This window comes from Monodelphis domestica, chromosome 4 (genome assembly GCF_027887165.1).
Source record: "Monodelphis domestica isolate mMonDom1 chromosome 4, mMonDom1.pri, whole genome shotgun sequence".
Lineage (NCBI taxonomy): Eukaryota > Metazoa > Chordata > Mammalia > Didelphimorphia > Didelphidae > Monodelphis > Monodelphis domestica.
In genome coordinates, this window is record NC_077230.1 from 75262561 (window position 1) to 75282748 (window position 20188).

Genomic DNA, 20188 nt, shown 5'->3' on the forward strand with positions numbered 1-20188 from the left:
AATATCAAGAGTCCCCAGGGCACAGGTTCCTTGTTCCCCATTGTCCACCTTGTCATCATTTGTCTATGTGGGGAAAGTCTCTCTGCCCTTCTGGAATGAGAATATGGGGGTCTGTACATTGGAGGACCACTATAGGTAATTATATAGTTCTAGACAGTTCTAATCTAAAATATAGAAGAATGTGAGTAATTAATAAAACAGATTAGGCACAAAGCCTAATATAGAATAATACAGCTCCAGGTCACAGGATGGATAACCAATCAATCTGCAATTTATGCTTGATTAATGCTGGAAAGTACAGGTTTTGCAGTTGATACTTTAACTCATGCTAACTAGTGAGAAATGCAAGATTTCAGAGTATGAATGTCTTCTTCCTATTACTACCCCTTACTGTCTACTGCCCCCTCACAAGAAGTAGAAGTGAAGAATGGATGTACTTGTGTAGAAGTAGAGTGAAGAATGGATGTGAAAGATGTTGAGAGAAAATAAACAAAATCTGGCCACTAATTGGTATGGGGAAGTGAGGGGATGACTTGATTTTTTTTTTTTAAACTAGACTATTAGAAAAATGGTAGTGTATTAAATAGAGGAAGTTAGGAGAAATGGATTTGGGGGAAATTATGAGTTTTCTTTTGGACCTATTGAGCTTGAAATGTATATGGAACAACCACGTAGAGATAGCTAATTGGTAGTTTGAGTTATGAGGATGAATACCAGAAGAGACTATAAATTTAACTCATTTGTATAGGGATGGCAGTTAAACCTATGAGATCTGATCAGATCATCTGGAGTAAGTGTAAAGAGAAGAGGCCCAAAATACAAATGAGGAAACTGACATTAACAGGGTTAAATTATTTGCCTAATGTCACAGCTACTCAGTAACTGAAGCCAAATGAACTCAGAAAGAGGAGTCTTCCTGAATCCAAGCCTGGCATTCTGACTCTGCCATGTAGGCTCTCTATTTCTGGGTACAGAGATACTTTTTATTAAATGGGGATAGAGCATGGGTCCTGGAGTCAGGAAGACCCGAGTTTAATTCTGGCCTCAGACATTTACCAGTTGTATGACCTTGGGCAAGCCACTTAACCCCTGTTTGTCTTACTTCCTCATCTATAAAATGAACTGGAGAAGGAAATGGCAAATCACTCCAGTATCTTTACCAAGAAAAATCCCTAAAAGGGGTCACAAAGAGACTTTCCTGATTGAAAACAGCTCAACAACAAGAAATGGGAAACAGGACTGAAGAGGAAGAAGGGGGAAGAAGAATGACATGTAGATAAAAAGGGGATCATTAGTCCTAGGCATAGTAAAATCTTAACTAAGAATGTTCAAATAAGTTTAGGACTCTTTCTTTTGGAAAGAGTTGGAAATTGAAGGAATGTCCATCAATTGATATGACTGAACAGGTCATGGAATATAAATATAATGGAATACTGTTATTCTTTAAGAAATTTTGAAGAGAATAATTTCAAAGAAACCTGGGAAAACTTGAATGTGTGAAGTTAGCAGAACCAAGGAAACAATTTGTACAAAGACAAAAACTTTGAAAGACTTAAGAATTCTGAGCCATACAGTGACCAACCAGAGAACTCTTGATGAAACAACATGCCATTTACCTCTTGATAGTTAGAGGACTAAGTAAAGAATGAGATATATATGTGTGTATATTAATATATAGTAGAAATATATTTATCTATAAATTAAGAGGTAGGGGAAAGTTCTTATTATAAAACATGTATAGTCATGTGAAGCAAATTTCTACATTAATCATGCACATGATTTATTTTTGGAGAGAGAAGGAAGGAAAGAGTAGATTTTTGCTGATTGGGAGCACCCAGTTAACTGCAAAATAAAAGCCAGGCACTGTCTAGTATTCTGGACCCTCTGAAATCTCATACCAGTCTTATTATTTCTTCATACATCCTTGCAAACCTTCTACTCTGGATATCCCCAACTCTAATTTCCATGCTTTTCTTTGCTGTTATGCTCATATTCATGACCCTCCTGACTGAGAATGCCTTTCTCTAGAAGTAACCCTAGAGGTCATGTTATCAACTCACTAAGAAATGAAGAAACATCCTGCAGATCCAACTTAATTCATACCTCTTCCATGAGTTCTCCCCTAATGGTTCTAAGCTTATCCCTCATTCTTATGAAATTTAAATATTTATTGTCTGTTCTGTTCATCTGGCATTTTGCCACATGGCTTTCTGATATCTTGTATTCTTGTATTATTCTATATCATTCAACTCTTAGAATTTCTATTTGGCCAAGAGAGCAGGACTACATTGAAAATGTAGAAAGGCAGATTTAGGAACAATAAAAAGAAAATGCTCTAAATAGACCTTTTTGGATAACAGTGAATTTTTCTTCATTGAGGCTATTTTTTTAGAGGCGTGGCTGTGCATCATTGGACTATGAACTGAGATGGCTCTAAACTGTAAGCTCTATCATTTTCCATTCCACACAACTGTGTTTCATCCAAAATAAACTACTTAACATTTCCAAGTCTCATCCTGTCTTCTCAGGGCTCCACATTTATGTATACCAATCATACAAGTTGTCATGCCTGGAATAGATTCCTCTCAACTGGCTAAAACCTCTTCTTTCAAAGAATTCAGATTTTCTCTTTCTTTTTTTATATTAATCACATTTCATCCATGAAGCTGTTCCTGATCTCTTAGTTCTTTAAAAATCTCTGGTTCTCTAAATCAAAATTTTCTCATGTGTAAAACAAGGAGGTTTTCCTAAGTCTCAACCATTATTTCCTAGGGATTGGGACTTTGTGATGTACTTTAGGGTCTCCATGGCATTAAATATGGTTCTGTACAAATAATGAGGCCCATAGGCAGAGTGTAGTAAAATTGCATGAAGCATTCTTATTTTAGGAACAACCCTGATGCAGTGGATAGAACCAGGAAGACACGGTTCAAGTCCAGCTTCTGACACACAGGCTGCTTCTATAACCCCTGGAAGTTACTTAATTTCTCAATACCAGAGGCGGCTAGTTGCAGAGAAGTTGCTGAGCTGCTTTAATAGAAGTTTCCTCACCCAGGCATTTCTTTATGTCAGTGAAATCACATGGGCAGCCACTATCCTTATATTTTAGATGAATTTCAGATTGGAGTCTGCTTTGAATACTTTCCTGAGTAATAATGAACTTATTACAAAATGCTGTGGTGTCCATTACTAAAGTTATTGTTGATTTAAAAACATTTGATCATAGAAGAATCCCATGTATAACAAAATATTCATAATCTTTTGAAATGGGAAAAAATTGGCAACAAAGTGAAGCGTTAATTAACTGAGTTTACATGAATAAATTTATGATGTGTAATAGAATTTTTTTTGTTAATAAAGATACTTTGTTTTACCAATTGCATGAAAAAAACAATTTTCCACGTAAGTTTTCTTAAGTTGTATGGTCCAAACTGTCTGCCTTCCTTTTCCAAGCAGTCTGATCTGGGCAATACACATACCATCATGCAAGATATATTTCTTTGTTCATTTTATAGGAATATAAAAATATATAAAACCAATAAAAGCCCACATGTATGCTTTGATCTGCTTTCTGACTCCAACAGTTCTTTCTCTGGAGGTTGTTGATATTCTTTATCATAAGTCTTTCAGAAATATTTTGGATCTTTGTTTTACTGAGAGTACCTAAGTCTGTTACAGTTGATCATTCCACAATATTGCTATTATTGGGTACAGTGTTTTCCTGGTTCTGCTTGTTTCATTTTGCATCAATTCATGTAGGTCTTTCCAGCTCTCTGAAATCATTCTGTTCATCTTTCTTACAGCACAATGGTATTCCGTCACCATCATATACTACAATTTGTTCAGCCATTCCCCAGTTGATGGACATCCCTTTAATTCCAATTCTTGCCACCACAAAAAGGGCTGCTATAAATATTGTTGTACAAATAGATCTTTTCTCCCTTTTTGAAAATATCTTTATTACTGAATTAATGGGATCACTGTTTTAAAGCCCTTTGGGCATAGTTCCAGAGTGGTTGGATCAGTTCACAATTCCACCAACAAAGTATTAGTGTCCTAATTTTGCTACATCCCTTCCAACATTTATCACTTTCCTTTACTGTCAGATTAGCCAATCTGATAGCTGTGAGTTGTTTTGATTTGCATTTCTCTAATCTAAAGTGATTTTGGAACATGTTTTCATATGAATATTGATAGCTTTGATTTTATATCTTCTAATGTTCTCTTATCTTTTGCTTGGTCATAAATTCTTCCCTTTTCTATAGATCTGACAGGTAAACTTCTGTATTTGCCTAATTTACCTATGGTATCACCCTTTATATCTAAATCATTTATCCATTTTGACCATATCTTGTTATAGAGTATGAGATATTGGTCCATATCTACTTTAATAGAATATTTTTCACCATAAGAAATGGCAATGAAGAAATAAGAGAAACAAGGATGTAGAGACCTCTATTTAAAGAAAACAGAACTAAGAGAAGAACAATGGCAATCATAGGTAATGGTGTGAATCCAACACTGAAAGGTAGTTGAACTCAAATTAACCTATGACCCTGGAGAAGGGAGAATGAAATAACACATTCTTCTTATAGAAAAGTAGGGAGACTATAGGTGTAGGGTGTTTGAATTGGTCTGTTTGCTTACTTAGTGACTATAGCATAATTGAACATTTATTTATATGGAATTCTATGCTGAGAATTGCACCACAAAGTAAATTCAACAGACTCAAAGGGAGGAAGCTATGAGCTGTCAGTGAGATCACTTGCAACCTGCCTTTCCACACGTAATTTTCTATTCTATAACATCATCTCTATTTCTTTTCTCCTTCAATCTTGTCTTGGATCTTAATTATGACTAATGGGTTCTTAACCCAAGGTCCATCAACTTTTTTATTTTTTAATTAAAATTATAGGTGAGGTAGATGCTGTTGTTATTCCTATTTTATAGATTAGGAAACTTGAGACTGAAAGAGAGAGGTTCAGTGATTTGTTAGCTGGTTAGCATCAGGTAAGATATGTCTGAGAAATTACCATGATAAAGACAAAATAGAACTCATAAACAAACATCATTACTAAAAATGTTTATGTCAGAAAATAAGCAATTTGTAACTTTTAAGAGCCCTACTTTGTCTTTAAATTTGAAAGAGGGAATCTGCAGATAAATATTGATTATACAAAATAGCAGTGTTCTGGCAAAAAGATTGAATTTGGGGTGAGGGTACCTAGATTCAACTCTTCAGTCTGTGCCTTTCATCTCTGGCCTACCACTAGTGGTTCTACCACTATTAGCCTTAGTTTTCTCATCTGTAAAATGAGGTCTGGACGATATCTCAAGAGTCTTTCAGGACTAAATCCTACTTGTTTGTGTTTTGTTTTATGTAGGTGAACAAACAAGATGGATTTCTCCCAATTACCCAAAATCAGTGATGAAGACCATGAATGTGCATTTGGCTATGTATATGGAGTCTCAGGACCTGGTAAGTGCTGCTCCTTCCTTTCAGTGGTGACAGTTCTTATATAAATGCATGGGCTGCTTTATCACTACCACCATTTGACATCTTCTCTACCTATTGAAATCCTATATGCTTCTTAAGAACCAGACCATATCTTTACTTTGTTGATAAACCTAACCACCCCTAGCCTTCACTCTCTCATTCCTCTCAACTTTTATAGCATTAATTATGTAACCTTTTTCTACTGTCTATTGTCAGAATTAGGGGAGGATATCAAAAATCCACAAGTCACGATCATAACTTTGAACGTGAATGGGATGAACTCACCCATAAAACGTAGACGAATAGCAGAATGGATTAGAATCCAAAACCCTACCATATGTTGTCTTCAAGAAACACACATGAGGCGAGTTGACACCCACAAGGTCAGAATTAAAGGATGGAATAAGACCTTTTGGGCCTCAACTGATAGATAGAAAGAAGACAGGAGTTGCAATTATGATATCTGACAAAGCCAAAGCAGAAATAGACCTGATCAAAAGGGATAGGGAAGGTAAATATATTCTGTTAAAAGGGAATATAGACAATGAGGAAATATCACTAATCAACATGTATGCACCAAATGGTATAGCATCCAAATTTTTAATGGAGAAACTAGGAGAATTGAAGGAGGAAATAGACCATATTAGTAAAACCATATTAATGGGAGATCTGAACCAACCACTATCAAATTTAGATAAATCAAATCAAAAAATAAATAAGAAAGAGGTAAAAGAAGTGAATGAAATCTTAGAAAAATTAGAGTTAATAGACATGGAGAAAAATAAACAGGGACAAAAAGAAATACACCTTCTCAGCACCACATGGCACATTCACAAAGATTGACCATACACTAGGTCACAGAAACATGGCATACAAATGCAGAAAAGCAGAAATAATAAATGCAGCCTTTTCAAATCATAAGGCAACAAAAATAATGATCAGTAAGGGTACATGGAGAGCCAAATCAAAAATTATATTAAAAATTAAAATATAAAAATTAAAAAAAATAAAGATTAAATTAAATAATATGATGCTCCAAAATCAGTTAGAGAACAAATCATAGAAACAATTAATAATTTCATTGAAGAAAATGGCAATGGTGAGACATCCTTTCAAACCTTATGAGATGCATTTTGATATCCTCCCCTAATTCTGACCTTTCTTCTTTAGCTATAACCTGTTTTAAGTTTTAATCATTTAACTATTGTCTCCACAACAAAGTTGAAATTTCCTTGAGGATAGAAACCAGGTTATTAGTTTTTTCCTCACAAAATTTTATCTGTAATAGATGTTCAATAAAAATTTGAACCTTCAAAGTTATTTAAATGTTCAATATAAGAGTCACTCATCACATCAATTAGAATTAAGGCCCCATGAGTTTGAGAAGTTTTTAAATATAGGGATTTGACATGTTTTCTTCTACCCTACTTCATTTCCTCCATTTAGTGGCAAATACCACTTGTATTAATTGATCAATTTGTTACCCAGTGTCCACAGTAGAGAATGAGAAAGAAAAATACCTGTTCACAAGATTAACATGGCCATTGATCAGCAAGCATTTACTGGGCACTTTCAGGTACTCAGCTAGATGCTAGGAATACAGCTAATAAAGAATAAGACAATCCTTAGAAGATAGATCTTATAACTAGATGGAAACAGGAATTCTTTTGCTCCTCTAATTCTTTTGCATCTATATTGGAGTGATTTCATGACAACTCTTTCCAAAGCTGACATCCTTGCTTTCCATTTTGTGTAAGAAAAGTCCCATCTCTAGCATGTGGGAGAGATGTTCTGTTAGAAAAATGATACGGCTGTTACCTATCATTCAATATACTGTAATGATCTTAACTGACATCTGTCTAGCTCCTGCCCTGTGCCACAATGCTGTGCTAAGTGCTTTACAAATATTATCTCATTTGATCCTCACAAGTTTTATCTCCACTTTACAGAGGAGAAAACCAAAGTAAAGTGCTTGGGGACAGCTGGGTAACTCAGTGGCCTAGAGATGGGAAGTCCTGGGTTCAAATATGACTTCAGACATGGCCTAGCTGTGTGAAACTGGGCAGGTCACTCAACCTCCATTGCCTAGTTCTTACTGCTCTTCTGCCTTGGAACCAATACACTGTATTGATTCTAAGATGGAAGGTAAGGGTTTTGTTGTTGTTGTTGTTTTTAAAAGTAAAGTGACTTGCTTGCTCATGGTCGCACACTGTCTAAAGCTGGATTTGAACTGAGGTCTTCCTAACTCCAGGGAAGTCTGTCCTCTATGCCATCTAATTGCCCCAGGACTTTAAGACTTTATTAGTAGATTTGGAGGAAACAACTCATATTGTTGGGTTATATTGAGTTAGTCAGCTAAAACTCCCTACCCCATTGTCTCCTTCCTAGGAGTCATCATGAAGCCAGTATTCTAAAATATAGGACTTTACATTTTCCCCAATGTATTTAACAAAAGGAAGTCTAACTGCAGTATTATATAACAAGGTTATCATGAAAAACTGCCAACTGCCTTGCCGTTGAAATAGTGACTTACCAATATATTCCTTTTTAGCTTGGAATTAAAAACCCTTTCTAACACTCTGCCTTTGTGCTTGCTTGTTTGTCATTAAAGCATCTCAAGACCAAGGTGTCTCTCTCAGCCACAGGCACAATATATTTACTGACCCTGGTCTGTTTTCATTAATTAAAAGGCAGGTTTTAGTTTCCATTTCTAGATTTCAAGATCAGGCCACAAAGGGACATGGGCTAATTAAGCTCCCAAGCTCAAAAGACCTGCCAGCCTGTTTAATTCAACAAACCTAATTTTTGAGTCCCTAATGTAATGTACCATTCTTTGTGCTTAAGAGAAAAAACTTCTACTGTCAAGGACCTTTCAAAATAGCCTTAATTAAACTAATTCTCTCTTAAAGGAAATAACATTTTTAACATGGTTTTAAATAAGGTTTTTAATTGGCTCCATTATACTTCTAACATGAATTTTTGTTCCATTGAGGCTCAGTTCCTCTTACTCTTCCGTATACATATGAAATGTTGCCTGGTTATTGTTTCCACTGCCTGCCATGCTTTCCCTAATACTCTGTGCTTAGCTAAATCCTATACATACAACTCCTTGCAACAATCTTACCTCCCCCTGAAAAGGCTATAGAAATGTCACCAAAGAAACATTTCTATTAACAACTCATTAGAGAGACATTGGGCAAATTGAAGAAAGTTCTGATAAGAATTTTAAATTACACAGATTACAAACAGAAGCAAAAGATGCCATTATTCACATGATGAAGCAGCACCAGAAATATAATATCTATTTGACTTTTTGGATGCTTTTTAAAAGTCGAGGGACAGCTAGCTGGCTCAGCGTATAGAGAGCCAGGCCTGGAGGCAGGAGTTCAAATTTGTCCTCATGCACGCTTTGTGACCATAGACTAGTCACTTGCCCCCAATTACCTAGCCCTTACTGCTCTTCTACCTTGGAACCAATACTTGGTATCAATTCCAAGATAGATGGTAACGGTGTTATTAAAAGAAAAATAAAAGAAGATTTAGTTCAACTAAGAGATCTCAAGAGATGATGAAATAACTTGGGAAAAATAGAAAATAATGTAATAAATACTCCATCACTGGAATCAGCAGCCCTATCCTGACATGAATTGATGGCACTAGCATCTGGGTAGGGAGTGGGGGGAAAAGTACTGTGTTTGAGGGATAACAGAGTAGGCTGGTATAGCTGTGAAATAAAATCCTTCCTTCCTAAATAGGGGATAACTATTTACATTCATACAGCTGGATTATCCTGTGTATAGAAAAAAATCAAAGGTAAGATTCCTGGGAAGGAGGAGAGGGGTGATAAAAGACAGGAAAAAAGTAAGTAGGTAGTTGAGTGGGAGTACAGTGGGAAGAAGAGCACACCAGCTTGATTAAGCAGAGGACCCAGATTTAAATCTCCATTTCCAACCCTTAGTTGCAACATTTCATGATCTTAGGCAAGTCATTTAACTTTCTTGGGCCTCATTTCCTCTTTTATATGAGGAAATTGTACCAGATATCCTCAAAGTTCCTTTGGTCCCTGACAATCATTTCTAGCTAGATCTGAAAATAGATGTTATTAGGTCCAGTACTACATATATATATATATCAAACAATGTTTTAACTAAACTGGAAAACTTAATATCTCTTATTTCCTAAGTAGGTAAAGGATTGACTTTAAAATTTTTTATGTTCTCTTATGAGAGTACATAAACTCATTTTTGTTGTATAGAGTTATTTATTTTACATAATCACGTCCATCCTCACAAATCCTTTCCCATGAATGAATGTCTTTGCTTTGTGAGATATTTCTCTAATGGCCAATATTGTTGATTTGTTGAGAGGGGAGCAGATTTTATTAGTGGAATGAATTAATGAATAGTGATTAAGTGGGTGTGAGACATAAAAAGTTCAGAAAAGGACACAGATTACCTCATAAATTTTAATATACACTTAAAAACAAACTACCTAACAAGTTCTTGTATTCACATGCAGTTCTCAATTTTTAATCTCTCAAAATTGGGGGGTTTGCTTCATACTTTTAAAAAATGCTTCTTGTTCATTCCAATGAGAGTATTAGTGGCTAGGTTAACAGAGGCTGACATTTAATTTTTTATTTCTCACTTGCTATTTGTACTGATTACTGGCATTTCTGATTGCCTTCATAACTAGTAGTATCCTACCCTGACAGTTAATTAATCATACTTATATTAAACCTAGGTTGACCATAATTCCTTCTTGAATATTAGTTATTATGTTTTCACCAAATGCATCATGCTTCAATTTAGATCTGGAGAAGTAGATCTTTCCCTCATTTCCCCCCACCTCTTCCCACACAAACAAAACAACCAATCTGTCAATTTGGTTTACTTGGCAATGTTGTCTTGCCTATGTCTCTTAAGTGGCGGATTCAAACTTTGCCCAGGTACTTATAGGGTTAATATGTTGAGGTACTGCTTTAATCAAAAGGACCTATTTCATATCAAATGTTGGTAATAGGATAGTCCAGCATCCCATCAACTGGACCACTATAGAATAGCTTGAATTTCTATTTTTATCATATTTTAATTCTTTGAAAATTAGCAGTGCTTGTGTATAATTCCATTCCATTAAGTAGAATACCCTTTTCCCAAACATTGCCAGGTGTTTTAGTCTAATAATACTAATTATGTGTATATAATTGGTATCATTTATTTTTCAGAGTACTTTCAAATACATTATCTAAGAGATCTTTTAAACAAACGTATTTGCCCCTTTCCTCAATGCCCTTGAAAGTGAGTTTTTATGTCCAGTTATTATGAATGTCCCTTGATCCAGAGTTGTAACTTTACTTAACACAAGGAAGAAAATTATATCATATTTAATTTTGGATTTAACTATAATTATTAAGTATTCTTCAAATATTTTAATTTTAAATAAAAGTCCCTAACAGTTGTTTTTCTTTTAACAGTGGTCACTGCCAGTAACATGGCCGGTGCAGCAATGTATGAACTGGTAAGAGTGAGCCATAGTGAACTAGTTGGAGAGATTATTCGATTGGAAGGTGAAATGGCTACTATCCAGGTGTATGAAGAAACATGTATCCTTCTCATTAATAGAAAAACACTTCTCTTTTCACAATATCAATAATTTTATGGCAAAGGCAGAAGCAACAAATGTGACTTTTTACATAATATCATATTTTAATTTGTAAAACAGAGGCATGATATTTTAAAATGCACATACATCCCCCTCTCTGACATGTAGCAAAATAGATTGGAAGAACAGAGAAAAAAAGGAATAGCTAAGAGAAAAGGGAAAACCTAATAAAAAGAGTGGTTTCTGTCTTCTCCAGAAAGATTTGTAAGAATTGCTTATTTATTAAAATTAAAAAACTTGGTTTCAAGTTGTATACTAAACCTAGGTGTGGTGTGATGACTCTATTAAGGAAAACAATCAAACTAATAACCATCCACATTAATGTTAGTATAGTAATACACTGTAATAATATTCATTTCTCTGGGGAAAGCATGACAACTGTAGCAAAGACCACTTTTTCATTAAAGTCATTGAGTATCAAGATATAGATGGACTTAATTTGAATAAGATCCTTTATCATTTTTCTCATCTTCTGCAAGGATGATATATATATCATGTATATGATATATATATATATAATGTATATGATATATATATATATATATATCATGTATTAAAATGGTGGCCTGTTTTGCTTATGCCCATCATGAACACTTTGGGCTGGATGTTTCTCATTGTCTTAAATCATTAGTAACTAAAATTTCACCTGGAACTTCCTTACAGAGAGAACATCATGGTAGCACAGAAAACAGTGGAGTAAGGAATAGTTTGGAGGGCAGCGATATAATGGTTAGTGCAGGCAATGACAGCATAAAAAATCTTGTTGAAATTGGGATCATCACAGAGGATGATTCCCCTGTCAGTACAATGTAACTTATTTTTCCACAGAGTCCTGTGAGATGATTATGCCCAGGCCTCCCTAGGACTATTCAGCAAGTTGTAGGAATCTTAGAGAATCTTAAAGAGGATCTGTACCCTCCAGAACAGGAAGCTTACTCTCCCTTCCATTTTGACCCCTCTGGAGAAGCTTCATTCATCTGTACTACTTGCTACTATTATCCTGGTCATGGGAAAATTTAACTCTCAACTTCTGACTGGTTTATAATGAGATTAGATGTTGGGGAGGAGGCAGATAATTGGCTCAGTCGGGTCTGGAGATGGGATATTCTGAGTTCAAATCTGGATTTGCCATGTGACCCTGAGAAAGTCACTTAACCCCCTTACCTAAAACCCTTATTGCTCTTCTGCCTGTGTTGATTTGAAGATCGAAGGTATGGGCTTTAAAAAAAAATTTTTTTTTTAACAATGAGATTAGATGTCTCTTTCCATTTAATCTACCCCCTTGTAATCTGGCTTCTAGCCATATCACTCTAATTGTCTTAGTTTACCAATGATTTTATTGATTGCTAAAGATGGTGGATTTAGAAGAAATATATTAAAAGTCATAGCATTTCCTGTTAAAAAATTATTCCTTCAAGGTCTAGCTTGCATGCTCCCTTCCATTAAAAGCCTTATTCTCTTATTCTTCAAATGATGCCAAGTACATGTTTATGTGTTTACATGTTGTATCCCCATAATTAGAATACAACTTCTTGAGGTTGTGACCTGCTTTTGTTTGGTGTAGCGTACCGGGTATATTAGCATCTTGAAAGTATTATTGGTGTATTGATATTATATCTTATGAGTTCATATACCAGACTCATGGTCATGTTACTTATTGATTATTGTATTTCCAAATCTTCAATCCAAGGGACAAAAGAATTACTGAGCAGGACAATATTTGCCACAGGGTCCTAGCTCCCACCTTGTTAGACCACATTCCTTACCAAGTCACATTTTTGATTAACCTCCTCCTCTTTGATTACGTGATTGTCAATTGAGCCAGTGTTAAAACCTATGCCATGTCACATGTTCATTAACTACCTCCCGCTCCATATTCCTAAACTCTCCAATAAAAGTTTGAGGATGTAGAGCCCACTCTCAGTTTCATCAGAGGGGCAAGCACAATGGAGCCCATATTTTTTAACTCCTTGTCTCTGAATCTTTATCCCTCTCTTTCTCTCCTCTATCCATTTTCCTTCAGTTTCCAATCTCCTCTCAGGTGTCCACCCACGAAAATATTAATACATAACTGCAGGAGGTTACATTTGGTTTTTCTTTGTAGCCAGATGCTTGTAAGAAACTTAATAAAAGCCTTGGAAATAGTAGTAGTGTAGTTGGGTGGTGAGTGCTGGGCCTGAAGTCAGGAAGATCTTAATTTGAAACTGATCTCAGATGCTGAGCAACCCACTTAACCCTTTTTGCCTCTGTCTCATCCACAAAATGCACTGGAGAAGGAGATAGCAAATATTCCAGAATCTTTGCCCAAGAAATCCCAAAGGAGCATAAAGATTGGAACATGGCCAAACAACAATAAATTTGAGGGATTTTTAGGAAACTAGCTCAAAATATGATTTAGAAAACATACCATAGAAAATAGTTTGAGAAACTAGGAATTGTAATATCTATGAATTTTATCACCAGTTTTTGAATTTTTTTTTACCTCCATTTGTCTGTGATTTTCATCTCTTTCCTCTTATGAATCACTTCTCAATTCTTAAAATTCCTAAATAAACTTTAAACTCATTGCCAAGGACCAAACTTTACTTCAGGCATTATTATTAAACAATAAAGTACATGTTCTTCATTTGTAGTTGTGTTTCTTCTGGAATAGGGTACTTCAGCATTTCATAATGTGTATGTATATACACACACACACACCCCACATGTATTACAGCTGTTGTATTTTAGTTCTGTAAAATCTTTTTTACTTTCATATTAAGTTTTTCCTTAGCTTACTGTTTCTAGCTGGCGTATCTGTTGGTGATCCAGTACTCCGAACTGGTAAACCTCTCTCAGTGGAGCTTGGACCTGGCATAATGGGATCCATTTTTGATGGAATTCAGAGGCCCTTAAAAGACATCAGCACACAAACTCAAAGCATCTACATTCCTAGAGGAGTCAATATATCTGCTCTTAGTAAAGATATCAAATGGGATTTCACACCTTCTAAAAACTTTCGGGTATGTTTTGGCTTGGTGACCAAATCTTTTAATGTTTCTGCAGAGAAGATCATAAATGTATGATTAAAAGGGGGCATAGGTCATAGTGAACAAAATGACATTAGGAGATATTGTATTATTAGAGTGTAATCCCACATAGACCACAAAGCATATTTTGAATGTTTCTGTGCTTCTTAGAGCAACCACATTCTATGAAATAATAGCAGTAACATACTTAAAAACTAGTCAAGACCCCAGAATTATGCCAGTGGAGGTGAACAGATTCATTTTAAAATTAATAAAACAATTGTTTATTCTCCAGGTTGGCAGTCATATCACTGGGGGTGATATTTATGGAGTAGTACATGAAAATTCCCTCATCGACCACAAAATCATGTTGCCACCACGCAGCCGAGGTACAGTGTCATACATTGCTCCACCTGGCAACTATGATACCTCGGTAAGTATCTTTCAAAGGAAGTTAATTTTAACCCTCTGTTGTGTTTATTGTTCCCGTTCCTTAATTAACACTTAATGCTTCATAGGCTTCACAAGAATTCTCATTTTCATTTTAATTAGGACTTTTTATTAACAGGTTTGATGTTGAGAATAAGGACTACAAAGTATATTCTTATTTGGCTTGATTGAGAGACAAGAAATTTCTTGAGTTTGTCTTTCCTCTTAAACTTTGCCTTCTTTGAAGCTCTACTCCTGTAGGAATCCAATAGACCTTGTTCTACTTTCATATATCTAATTTTCTAATGATATTAATACCTAACAAAGATAAAATGTTTAAAAGAACAAGCTAGTTTTAATATAGTTCAAATTGAATGTGATTCTTATTGAGGTATATCAGATTAAATGTTATAGTTTAGCATTTTGTGATAATTGTTACATTATCATTTGGAAAGCATGCCCTAAACACTCAAATTTGATAGCAAATTTTGTTGCCCTCTTGTAGGATGTTGTCTTGGAGCTTGAATTTGAGGGAGTAAAAGAAAAGTTCACCATGGTCCAAGTGTGGCCAGTCCGTCAAGTGCGTCCTGTCACTGAAAAGCTGCCAGCCAATCACCCTCTATTAACTGGCCAGAGAGTCCTTGATGCACTTTTCCCGTAAGCATGCTCTGTTGGGTCTATTTGTGTTATCTTCCTACAAATTATTTTACTAGAAAAATAGAAAATTGTCCCTCAGTAATTTTAAGCTTTCTGAGTCTTTTACCTGTATTTTCTTGTGATCCTCACATGGGCCTGAGGATGTTAAGTGATGTGGTGCCTGATTAGGAAACTGAGACTGAGAAAGGTAAAAATATCTCATTAATAGCTTTACAGCTTTTAAATTTCACAAATGGAATTCAGACTCACCTAGAGGTTGCAGTGTATGGTTTTCCTATTTCACTAGAAAGTGAATAATCTAGAAACTTTTCTTTGTCCAGATGTGTACAAGGAGGAACTACTGCTATCCCTGGCGCTTTTGGCTGTGGAAAAACTGTGATATCCCAGTCTTTATCTAAGTATTCCAACAGTGATGTGATCATCTATGTGGGTTGTGGAGAAAGAGGAAATGAAATGTCTGAAGTACTCAGAGACTTCCCAGAGGTTAGTATCCACAAGGCAGAGCTTTACTTCGTAATGGGGAGGAAACCCCACTGTTGATCGTTAGTCATGACTAAAGGAGAATTGTAGCTACAAAGACACCAGAGACTAGAGAAGACCTCTTGGCTTTCAGGGAAGTGAAAAATTTCCACTTAACAAATAAGTCCAAGGGAAAGACTATGGATATTTCTAATAATTTTAGCAAACACTGGAGTTTGTGATGTTTTTCAGTATTTTGGAAAAAGATAAAAGAATAGAAGTACAATTTTTTTACTGGCAAAGTTGAAATTTAGTGTTGTTTAATATGTGAGACTCAGTGGATTTATTTTCTGGTGAGTAATCAATTTTTTTTAATTATGTGAAAAGAGCAGTTGCATTTTTCACAGCAGTACTGTGAAGAAGCTGTTAATATAGCCAGGCTGTGTCTAGGTGATTATAAGATGTTTATAAGGGTGGATATCTATGTGCCAGGCCCTGTGCATTGTTGGGTTGGGGATACAAATAAAAAGAAAAGCAATCCCTGCTCTGCCATTCCCTTTTTATAGCAGAATGGGAAAGACAAAAAAAGAAAGAAAGAAACCAGTTGGTGGGAGTCTGGGGTATGGGAGAGGGGATGTTCAGTGCTCTAAAAACCAAGCAGAGTTGCTGATGGAAAATGGAGAGTTCCCTTGGAAAGTTGTGAGCCTTCTCTAAAGATAGGCTTTGGGATGAGTTTACTCTTCTACTTTACCACCCTCCAATCAGAGAGGAGAGGCTGGTAAAATGTTTTCTTGATTTCCATTTAAACAGGGGTGTTTGGTAACTATAAAATTGTTAATGAGATATTGTCAGTGGCCATTGTGTCAGACTATGTAGAAAGTTAAGACTGCTGTGACTTAGGTTCTTTTAACTTTCCAAGGGCTAAAGTACCTTGTATTGGATTATACCTGCTGTATACCTGACATTGTGCTCCTGAATGATATCCTACAAGATCTATGAAGGATTTGATTCAGTATCTTTGATTTCAGTATCTGCCAGAATGGCCACTGATACCATCTCATTAATAATCTGAAGAATATTTAATAGTTACTACACATGTCTGTTAATTCATGGGACTGCAGGTGGGATTGTGGATTTTTTTGTTTGTTTTGCTTTGTTTTTTGTCTCTTTTTTAAACCTATATCTTCTCTCTTAGAATCAATATGTATATTGGTTCAAAACCATTCAACTGTAAAAAGGGACTATAAGGGCAGAGACTGTGTTTCTTTTTCTTATTTGTGTCCCCAGCATTTAGCACAGCACTTTTACAAAAGAGGAAGCTAAGGCTGAAAGAGACAGACCTGCCTAAGGTCAGCCAGCTAGCAGCAGAGCAGAGAACAAGATCCAGAGCTATAAAGGGGCATTAGCATTAGCGATTACTCTATCTATTCTAACGCTCTCATTTTAGGGAAATGGATCCAGAAAGTTATCACTGACTTTACCCAGATTGGAGAGCTCTGAGAGTCAAACCTTGGTCTTCTGAATTGGATGAATGCTTATGCTTTTATAAACCAGTGAAGTTTTCTAAGAAACTAAAACCTGTTTCAGTGGATGAATAGGATGACTGAATCTGATTTAGACATTGTCATTTTCAGTTGTGTCTGACTGTTGTGTGACCCCATTGCTTGGCAAAGATACTGAAGTGCTTTGCCATTTCCTTCTTCAGCTCATTTTACATATGAGGAAACTGAGGCAGACAGGATTAAGTGACCCGACTCCAGACTCAGCATCTCTATCTACTGGGCAACCTGTCTTAGAAATTAGGAGATCTCTAAACAGATTCTTTCTTTTTAGTTAACAATGGAAGTTGATGGGAGGGTGGAGTCTATAATGAAGAGAACCGCTTTGGTGGCCAATACTTCCAACATGCCTGTGGCTGCTAGAGAAGCTTCTATTTACACTGGTGAGTCCAATAACACATTCTTATCTCTTCTCAAAAGATTGAGTTAGTGCTAAGCCTTAAGCTTTTGCTTCTCTTTTTTATTTTTCTTTCATCCTTAGATCCCTCTACATCTAAAGTCTGTTATCAGCATATGTGTTTATTTTTTAGTTTATGGAACATTTTTAAGTGTTAATCGTTTAAAATAGGATTTCTGAGATAAACATATATGGGAATTTTTTTGACAATACATTTGGTAACCAAAAGACCTACTTGCTATTCTAAAAGCTATCAAAATACATATGAATATGATGAACAATTAGAAGAGAGATAAATAACAGGTTAGCTAATCATTTGGTATTCAACCATTGATTAACTTCTGATTTTTCTAGACTAACAAACATAATTTAATATTGGGGGGGGGGGTGTTAACCCTTATCAGCTGTGGTAGATGTTTTCATTCCTCTCCAGTTTTAAATATTGAAATATAGTACCTGAGAAATAAGTAATTCAGAATTTTTGTGTATGTTCTTCATGTTTAATTTGGAGGTGAAACAAAAATGAAATTTGTTTGATCAGCTTTGGTTACCTTGTATTTAAAAAAAACCTTAGAAATTTATTATAGTCAAAAATTCTATTAAATTATATTTTTAAATTCTAGGAAAATTAACTTTCTTTAAATTTTGTACTGTGCTGTAGGTAGAAAGAAATAAAAACATATGGCTGGAGGCAGCTGGGTGGCTCAGTAGATGGAGATTGAGGCCTCGAGACAGGAGGTCCTGGGTTCAAATGTGGCCACAACGCTTCCTAGCTGTGTGATGCTAGGCAAGTCACTTAACCCCCATTGCCTAGCCCTTACAGCCTTGGAACCAATACACTATTGATTCTAAGATGGAAGGGTTAGGAACTCTTTAACACTAGCTTTGTGATAGTGACCAATGCACTGTACCTCAGTTTCCTCGTGTATAAAATGAAAAAATAATATTTAACTATTTTACAAATTTTCTTTGAGCCCTTTCCCCAGGGAAAAGTGGTTTCTCAGATGCTCTCTGAAGACAGAGATTTAAATTATACTGTAATTAGCATCATTTCATGTAAAACTCTCCTGAGAGACTGCCAGCAGAAAAGGAAAATTTCTATAGCCTCTGCCATGTGCCAAGCATTAAGTGTTTTACAAATATTATCTCATTTGATCCTCATAAAAATCACAGAAGGTGGATGTTATTATTATCCCTGTTTTACATTTGAGGAAACTTGAGTTAAGTGACTTGCCCAAGGTCACCCAGCAGGTAATTGGATTCAGACTCTGCATCACCTACTGACTGGCTTTTAGAGCAGTGTTGCCCTAAGTTTCTCCGAGGACCATTTGTGAGTGAATACTCTATAGACATTTTTATGATCCCCGTTTCACAGATGGGAAAACTAAGACTCAGAAAAGTTGGTCTGTCTGGGGTCGTGCAGATATTAAGAGTCAGAGCCATTTGTTTTCTGTGCCTTCACTCATTTCTCTTTCCATTAGATCTCACCCTAGCATTTGAGCATATAAATATGCAGGAGAGCAACTATTATCTAGAAGAAAAGGCTGGGAGATACTTAACAGTTATCAAAAGAAAAAAAAATGTTGATAAACAGTCTACTGAGCTACCTGGTCCAGAGAATAAAGCTTTTGGCCTGGCGACAGGAAGGCCTGAATTCAGATCTGGCTTCAGGCATTTTCTAGCTATATGACCTTGCAAGTCTTTTGCCTCCCTTTCCTCAGCTGTAAAAGAGGATAATAACAGCACCTCCCTCAGTTATTGTGAGGATCAAATGAGATGCTCGTTAACTGAATAGTCCTTAACACATCATAGATACTGAATAAATCCTTGTTTCCTTCCTAAATAAAAATCATTCCAGGCTTTCATTGAATTAATAGAAAGAATGTGGATTATTGCTTTAAATTTTTTGTGGTTTTTGGATAAAAGAACTTGGATATCATTTTCATTCGTCATGTAACTTGTTATCCCCTTCTTCCCCCAAATCCAGGAATTACTCTGTCTGAATATTTCCGTGACATGGGCTATAATGTCAGTATGATGGCTGACTCTACCTCTCGTTGGGCTGAAGCCCTTAGAGAAATCTCAGGGCGCTTAGCTGAAATGCCTGCTGGTGAGTCACCATGTTGCCTTTTTATTCAGTGCAAGCACTTTGGTGTATATACTTCTGTTTTTTAAAAAACTGACCCTCTTTCTGATTTTTGCAGATAGTGGTTATCCTGCATATCTTGGTGCTCGTTTGGCTTCTTTCTATGAAAGAGCCGGCCGAGTAAAATGTCTTGGAAATCCAGAAAGGGAAGGGAGTGTCAGCATTGTAGGAGCGTAAGTGTACAATCTATGTTTCTCAAATGAAAAGGCTTTTTTTAAATAGTCATTTCCAGTTTTTTAACCCTTACTTTCTGTCCTAAAATCAATGCTAAGTATTAGATCCAAGGCAGAATAACAGTAAGGGCTAGGCAATTTGGGGTTAAGCGACTTGCCCAGGGTTATACAGCTAGGAAGTGTCTGAGGTCAGATTTGAACC

The 20188-nt window shown here is 35.8% G+C and overlaps 1 protein-coding gene across 3 annotated transcripts in view; it reads left to right on the forward strand.

Annotated features, from left to right (window-relative positions):
• Positions 1–20188, forward strand: part of ATP6V1A (ATPase H+ transporting V1 subunit A) — a 53013-nt gene that overhangs the window by 23295 nt on the left and 9530 nt on the right. For all 3 annotated transcript variants that reach the window (XM_001362844.4, XM_056793486.1, XM_007493702.3), the window contains exons 2-10: positions 5385–5479; positions 10971–11099; positions 13946–14160; positions 14462–14599; positions 15101–15252; positions 15573–15735; positions 17545–17653; positions 19655–19777; positions 19872–19986. In XM_001362844.4, coding sequence (XP_001362881.1) covers positions 5398–5479; positions 10971–11099; positions 13946–14160; positions 14462–14599; positions 15101–15252; positions 15573–15735; positions 17545–17653; positions 19655–19777; positions 19872–19986 — 1226 coding nt within the window. In that variant the 5' untranslated portion in view covers positions 5385–5397. The remainder of the gene's footprint in view (positions 1–5384; positions 5480–10970; positions 11100–13945; positions 14161–14461; positions 14600–15100; positions 15253–15572; positions 15736–17544; positions 17654–19654; positions 19778–19871; positions 19987–20188) is intronic.